Consider the following 7,761-nt stretch of genomic DNA (forward strand, 5'->3'; position numbering starts at 1 on the left):
GCGCGCTGGCCCCGGGCAGAGGGGCGCTCGGGTGGCCGTGGGGCGTTGGTGCTGCGGAGGTGTTGGTGCCGGTGGGGTGTTGGTGCCATGAGGGGTTTTGGTGCCGAGGGGGGTATTGGTGCCATGAGGGGTGTTGGTGCTGTGGGGGTGTTGGTGCGGTGGGGGTGTTAGTGCCGTGAGGAGTGTTGGTGCCACGAGGGTGTCGGTGCCGTGGGGGTGTCGGTGCCATGAGGGTGTCGGTGCCATGAGGGGTGTTGGTGCCGTGCGTATGTCGGTGCCGGGGGGGTACGGGGTGCTCGGGGCGTGGTACCGAGGCGCGGGTCCGCGATGGGGGCGCGCGCAGCCGGGAGGTGAGGGCGCCGGGGGTGGCTGCGGGTGACTCGGTGTGGGCACGCCGGCCACGGCGTGTCGGCGAGGATGGGGACGCGGGGGAAGGGGCTGGCTGCGGCGGCGGGGGTCGGCCGGGGCGCGGGGCGTTTTAGGGGGCAGGGGGCACGGGCCGGTCCCGGCGGCCGGGGGTGGAGGAGCGCGGGGGGCGAGGCGGGCCGGGCAGGGGCGGGGCGCGGCGGGGCCGCTCGGGGGCCGGGGGCGACGCGCGGAGCCGGGCGCGCTGGCTGCAACGCGGGGGGCACCGGTGCCTGCGGGGCCTGGGCGGGGGCCGCCCCCTCCGCCCCCTCCGCCCCCTCCGCCGCCGGGGGCCGTGCGGGGCGGCGGCGAGCGGGCCCGGCCGCGCCGCCTGACGTCACCGGCCGGGGCGGCTATAGGCTGCGGGCGGCGCTCCCCGAAGCGGCGGCGGCTCCGCTCTGCGCGCTCACTCCGCGCTGCCGCAGCCCCCAGCGCCCGCGGCGCCTGGGCGCTCCCTCGCTGCCTCCGCCGGCGCAGGTAAGGGCTCCGGGGCGGGCACCGGCACGGCGGGGCGCGTCCCCGCCCGGCTTCGGCAGCCTACCCCTGCCGCGGTGCGAGGCTCTGGCAGCCGCGCCGCCGCTCCCTCCGTCCCTCCCTTCCCGCGGCAACTAGTTGGGCTGAGCAGCCGGGCGGCGCTGCCCGGGATGCCGAGCAACGCGCGAAGCCGGTGTGGCGGCGCCCCGCCGCCGTCCCGGTCCCGCCGCCGCTCAGCCGCCCCCCGGCGGGGAGCCGGGGCCGCTCGGGGCGCTGCCGTGGCGGGGCGCAGGGAGGAGGCTGCCGCAGCCGGCGGCGCCGTGTTTTGGGGCGGGGGGCGCAGCGCAGGGTGGGTGCCTCGGAGCGCTGATGTGTCCGGCTCCCTTTGCAGGCTGCTCTGTCACTTTAGAGCGAGCGTGGGGCTGAGCCGGCAGCATCCCGGGCATTTCCAGCGAGCGCCCGCCAGCAGCCCGGCGCCGACTGAAATTTAGGCGTCTTCGGAGAGGGGAGGAAGATCCTCATCTTCCGAAGCCTCCTCAATGAGTGCCAAGCTCTCCAAGGAGTTGAGGCTGTCCCTGCCACCTTGTCTCCTGAACAGGACATCCGCCACTTTAAACGCCAGCAGCACCTGCATCACGCAAGTGGGTCAACTCTTCCAGTCCTTCTCATCCACGCTGGTTTTAATTGTCCTGGTCACCCTCATCTTCTGCCTGATTCTCCTCTCCCTCACCACCTTCCACATCCACAAGAGGAAGATGAAGAAGCGGAAAATGCAAAAGGCTCAGGAGGAGTATGAACGGGACCACTGCACCCGCAGCAGCAATAGCAGCAGCCAGCACCCTGGGACGGGGGTGCAGGGAGAGGCACCCCAAGGAAGAGACAGCCGGCTGGGAAGACCCCCCCAGGACTTGGAGATCCAGCGCCCCTCTCCCCCTGCAGCCCCGAGCTGTCAGCCAGCACGGGCTTGTTTGGACACAGCTGGTGTGGGGCTCCTGCAGACGGTGATTTTGTCTTGATGGTTTGGGGGAGACCTCACGAAGGCACTGGTTGGTGTTTGTAAATACCCGAGTGATTAATCTAGTCCTGAAGAAGAAGAAAACATTGCTAATTCAAACGAACGAACAAGCCCATGATCCAAGCGCATGACAGATCACATCGCGTTTCTCATTGACTGTGTGAGGAAAGGATGCGTCTTTTTACTGGAGAAGGAGCTGCTTGCAGCTCCAAATATCAAGTCATCCACCTGAAGGAGAGGGTCAGGGGTGGGGAGTCCCTTTTCCCTGGACATCATTACTCCAGGGACCAGGACAACCCACTCTCTCGGGATTCCTGCTGCGCCTTGTGTCACCATTGCATGGCGTGGGTTGGGGCTTGAGTGAGTGGCGTGGGGGGAGAGGCAGGTCTGGCGGGTGCCTTAGGACCCCCTGTCCCCTTGGAGCAGGGTGACAGTCCACCCTGATCTCTCCTTTTGTGCTAGAACCTATGCCCCTGTCCCACCCCTCTCGCTCCTTCCCAGGAACTGGATATTGTTTTGTGTAGAAATGGCCACCCTCGTTCGGGCTTAACTGCAGGTGCCCTCCTGGCCCCATGGCCCCATGCCCCCCAGCTGCAGCACTGAGCCTCCCACTGGGGGGATGCAGCCAGCTGTCTGCACAGAGCAATGCCCGAGCTTTCCTCTCCCCTCAGCTCCCTTCATCTTCAAATGCCCCACCCCCCATCCCCATGCCATGAAGCCTGAGACCCAAACCCAGTACCGTTTTGTGGCAGGGTGAGGTGATGTGCAGTAACTTGCCCATCCTCTCCCAGGGGAGGTTGTCCTTGTACCTCCTGTTGGTCCTGAAACAATCCAGTTCTGCACCAGGCACCCCGCACTGAATGCCTGCATTTACAGCTTCGCCTCCCAGCAAGGAATCCTGCAGCAGTACAGAGCTGGCTTATACTTTTTTAGGCTGATACATATTTTTAACCCTCCTAATCTAGAAGACAGTTAGGGACACTCAATTTTCTCCCCTTTCCCCTCTTGGGGAACAAACCACGCAGTTGTGCAAAATGTCCACTCCTAAACCCTGGCAAATACTTATTTCAAAAGTGGCTGGTGTAGTGTCTCCCTAGCAAGGACCGTGAGTTTTTTTGTCTGAGGATGGCAGGTGTGAGTGGCTGCCTGGTGCTGTGTGTGCTGGAGGAAGCAGCGTCGGGTACAGAAAAGTGATCAAATCAATGACCATTACTTGAAGGTGCCTTAACAGAGTGCCGTATCCCAACTTTGAAACATCGTGTGTGGTATCATAGCCGAGGCAGCCCTCTACTGTGCGTATTAACATCTAAGAAATACAGCAAAGAAAAAGTGATCCCGATGGATTTCTTCTGCTGCTGCTTTTTTTTTTTTTTTTTCTCCCCTCTATACAGGCATTCAAAGTGATCTGAGGAGATAGTATAGTCCACAGTTTTTAATATTGTGTATCCGCTTATTCGCTCTGTTGTATTCTGCCTCCCAGGGTGGCTGTTAGGCTAGAAAAACCCTAGGCTCGCACATCAGGAGGTCAGGGGCCCTAAGCCGGGAGTGAATGCCATTAACCAATTTAAAATGGGGGAAAAAGGGTGGCAGAAGTACTCCATAATCGTGTAATAGCCCCACAATGCAGTGGTTTCACGGCAGTGTTTCTGTTTCCCAGTTTTATCCCTTTCCAGTCTTGCCTGTCCTGATGGGAAATTGCTGTTGAGTTTGGATCTGAGCCTCCAGCGTTTTAGGCAAGTACTGTATCATCCAGCTTATGGAGCTGCTCTACCAGCTGAGGTTAGTGTGGCAAGAGTACCTGTGACAGAGTGGTGTTTTGCACATTGCAGTTTGATGGGAGCGATGGCTGAGTCTCACCACCAGCCAGTACGATCAGATGCTAATGGCTACTTCGTTGTTGCTGGGCAAGGAAATTGGCTTTGTTTTGTTCCCCCTGATAAAGGATGCATGAACTTTTGTGTTTAACCTCCTTATGCAACTGCAGCACAGTATTGCACCACAGGGAATAGATTTAGGAGAATGAAGAGTGTTCAGTGAACAGTAATGGAGCTTCCTGATCGTTGATCTCCACTAAACAGAGAGATATTACTTTTCCCTTTATTTTGTGCCTTTAAAAAAACCCCAACAACAACCCACAAAAAAACAGCGTATAATTTCAAGTTTTATAAAAGCAATAAGATGTTCCAAATCACTCCAGTGCATTTCTGGTTGATGATTCCACTTCTTTAGTGTCTGAAGTCAGATACTCTTTCTTCTGCCTTATGCACTCAAGGCATGCAATAATTCCCCAGAAGTGTACTGCTTGTCACATCTCATTGCAGTTATAAAATTGCCCTATTTTTGAAGAAAAAAAAAAAGATGGAGATATATATATATCTTTATATATATTATGGATATACAGGTATATATATTATTTATACAGTCTCATGACACTAAAAGTAGTGGAAAAAATGTAACTAGGATTAAAATATGTTATCATGTAAAACTCTATCCTCTGTTAATTAGCTTTGATTTAATATTTTAATCTCTGTATTTATGTAAATCTGTGTAAATTGTCGTCTATAAGTAAAATTTCATACTGACTTTAATTTTCTCAGAACTGTGAGCTTCTTGTGGTGTCATTTAAGATATTTTTATTTCTAAAGTTAAGTTGTGCAAGATATGAAAAGTTATAAATTCCTATTATCACACAGAAATACTGCAATAAGGTTCATGCGTATTCCCAATGCACAATCCTATCTTGAAGTATTGCAAGCTTATGAGGTTTAATTGAACAGTCTCAGGAGATCTAGCTGATACAAGCAGGACACGTAGGTTTTCATTTTCATGAAACAATAAGCAATCTAGGGAATAGATGTGGATTTTTAAAACAGAGTTTATGCTTGGAGGGTCTGTCAAATCAATTGCTTCAAAACCCTACAGCTACAGCTAAACTTCTGCACTTAGCATTCAGTATTAATAAGGCTGATGCTTCTTTACCCTCCCCCCTCCTATTTAAACTAGAAAAGTGTAGGAAATTGTTCATATTTCTAAAGCATACATTTTCAGCTAACTGTGAAATTGCCCAAAGGGTTTTGAATATACATATTTTATGCAAGTGTAATATCTATGTATCTGTATCCACATATTTAAATATTTTTGTGTAACCTTTTCTACGATATTTGATAGAGCTCCCGGGTAAACGCTTGTACCATTCTCTTACGTAAGGAAGGATTTATAACCCCTTGATGCGGACATTCTTTTTCCTGTGAATTTGCACTGGTTTGGCAAGTTATGATGGAGACTGAGCAGCTGAGTGCTGGCTGCTGAAAGCCCAGACAGTCTTTCCTCTGCTAAGGGACGTGTCCTCTGGCTGGATTTTCCTGGTTCTGAGTTGGAGCCGGTTGCCCACTAGCATCCCGCATGTGTAAGAACAACATGTGATGCTCAACAGTTCCTGCACAGTCCAGCCGTTGTTCTGTGGAAGAAGCATGACAGCAGTGACTTGTTTTGTAGATTCTAAGTGAGAACTGAGAGCCTGCCGGGTGACGTGGTGGCGGTGCTGGGGCTGGATCAGAGAGTCGGCAATGCCTCGTCCTGTGCTCCCATCCTTGGAGCCTGCTGCTGCCCCATGGCTTCCTCCAGGTCCTGCTGGCATCAACACGAGTGGCTTCCACTGACTGCCAAGAGACTTGGATCCTGTCTGTAGTCCACACAGAGGGTGACAGCTCTCTACATCACCACCACTGGCCCTGCTCTGCACCCATCCAGACAGCGTCCATGGGGATGGAAGCCACTGCATCCCGTGAGGGCTGGGATGCTTCAGCTTGGCAGCACGGGGGAACCTGTGCTGCTACTGTCAGCTCTGCTTCTATGGACTGAGGCATTTAGGTTTCTACATGGATCCTATGCGGATCATGGACAGGGAATGTCATTTCATTAAAATGTGTCATTCCAGCATTTTTTTCTGTGGGGGTTTGTCTACTGCAAATGTGGTCTCAGATGCAATTTGCAGGCTGTCCATCCAGACATGTTTTAGCTTTTGATACATCTATCTCAGACATATATCTGTATATATAGAGATATATTTTGAAAGAAATGCTGGACAAAAAGGAAAAGAACAGGGACCCCACAACATGGACAAAACTGTCCTATGACTGAAAACTCGGTTTGGTTTTTTTTTGCTTTTATTTTTAGTTAATTTTAAAGGCTACCGTCTTTAATGTAAATAGCAAGTTACTCTGTGATTAATGTTTTCCATAGCATTTCTGAGTAGCTATCTTGTTTCTGGAAAGCTATGTCCAGTGTTACGAAGCAACTGTGCTTTTCTTCTATTGTTATGAATATGAGTGAAGCTTTTATGTAGGGAGGAAAAAGAACATGATTTGACTCTTTAGACAGGACTGAATTATTTTAAATCCAGTTGTAGGATTTGGTTGATTTTTTTTTTTTCCTAGTGGTTATTCTCTCTGCACGTTTGTATTTTTTCTATGGGTACTTCAAACCCTACATTTTAATAAGTATGCAAGATATGAAGGGAAACGTGAAAAATTAAGTAGGAAACATTCTTTTTCTTCTTTTATGTAAATAGAATTTATAATGACTTAGATACCATTTCATTACATTTCTCATCTATATAGAAGTTGGCATGACTCATATACAAACCTTTAATAACGCTTTTGATTATGTTAGAAATTAGAACTACTTTTATCCAGGACTGACTTTCTCACCTCTTTCTGGTATCTAATTCTTTTTTTTTTTTTTTTTTTCTCTGAAGCCAAGTTTTCCATCTGATGATTGCTAAATAAATTTCTAGTAGAACAGAGCCTCCTTCTGTTTTTAGTCTTTTACGTGTAGGTTTCTGCTCTGAATCCAGCCAGTGCCATAGTGTAGAAAATGTGTCACAAACTTGCAAGAACTGGATGGTGTTTGAGCCTTGAGGAGAGAGGTGACTGTCTGACAAGCAAACAGGTGAAATGCCTGGCAGTGGTTATAGTCAGTTTTCCCATTTGGAGTTGTGGAAGTGAAGCCTCCCCATCCCCTGGATGGACCAAGGTGAAGGGTGACCCATCCCAGCCACAGCAGAAACAAGTATCAATCTCCTTCCTGATACTGTTGCTCTAAACCACCATTTTCTACGTGACATTAGATCTCATTTCTGTAAATCATATGTAATATATTTCTTATTCAAATCAAGAAAGTGTTCATTGCTTCATTGGTACTAAATGTTCTCTGTGGATAACTAGAAGAATTCATTTTCCAACCCTTTTAACCCAATACCTTCACAAGCATCAATTTTGTATGAGTAAGGAAATAAATAAATATTTGGATCAGAACACTGTCAGTAAAAATTGCCTTTATTTATATAATCCGGTGTTCCAGTTGGCTTTTCTTTGTTGTTTTCTTCCTTGAAATGGAGCAATGTAATTCATTCATTATTTTACTTTTCTGAAGAGGACAAAGAATTTGAAGCAAGCAGGTTTTGTTGATTTCACAGTAATACCTTGTCCTCTGTTTTCCAGACTCCCTCTAATCAAACAAAATTTTAACCTAATATCTTCTGAAAGAACTCACATATAACAGGTAGATTTCTTTTCTTTTATGGTTTTAGCTTTGCTCGCTACACAGTCAATGACAAAGTACAGGTTAAAACTTTTCAAACATCTTGTGATGTAAAAATAATAAAGTATCCTAGGGGATTATGAGTACTGTAAATAAGAGGTAGGCATAGAAAGTTAGAAGGAGAAAATATTATCTTTATAATACAATAAAAGCAGCATGTGCTGGAAGATGAATTCATGGTGTCACTCACACGTTGTGAGACTCTCAGCTTCCAAACTATTTATGCAGTAAGTGCTACATAGCTTATCTATTAAACCAAGACATGG

The 7,761-nt window shown here is 49.5% G+C and overlaps 1 protein-coding gene across 1 annotated transcript; it reads left to right on the forward strand.

Moving 5' to 3' along the window:
• Positions 1-760: 760 nt before the first annotated feature.
• Positions 761-7,209, forward strand: C2H11orf87 (chromosome 2 C11orf87 homolog). Its single transcript, XM_037378443.1, has 2 exons — positions 761-882; positions 1,271-7,209. Exon 2 carries the CDS (start codon positions 1,419-1,421, stop codon positions 1,893-1,895), a length of 477 nt encoding a protein of 158 aa, XP_037234340.1. The 5' UTR covers positions 761-882; positions 1,271-1,418; the 3' UTR covers positions 1,896-7,209.
• The last annotated feature ends 552 nt before the right edge of the window (positions 7,210-7,761 follow it).

The sequence above is a fragment of the Falco rusticolus genome, chromosome 2 (genome assembly GCF_015220075.1).
Source record: "Falco rusticolus isolate bFalRus1 chromosome 2, bFalRus1.pri, whole genome shotgun sequence".
Taxonomy (NCBI): domain Eukaryota; kingdom Metazoa; phylum Chordata; class Aves; order Falconiformes; family Falconidae; genus Falco; species Falco rusticolus.

Bases quoted from the DNA above. Each gene is read 5' to 3' on its own strand.
- C2H11orf87 (XM_037378443.1), top strand. From the start codon at position 1,419: ATGAGTGCCAAGCTCTCCAAGGAGTTGAGGCTGTCCCTGCCACCTTGT.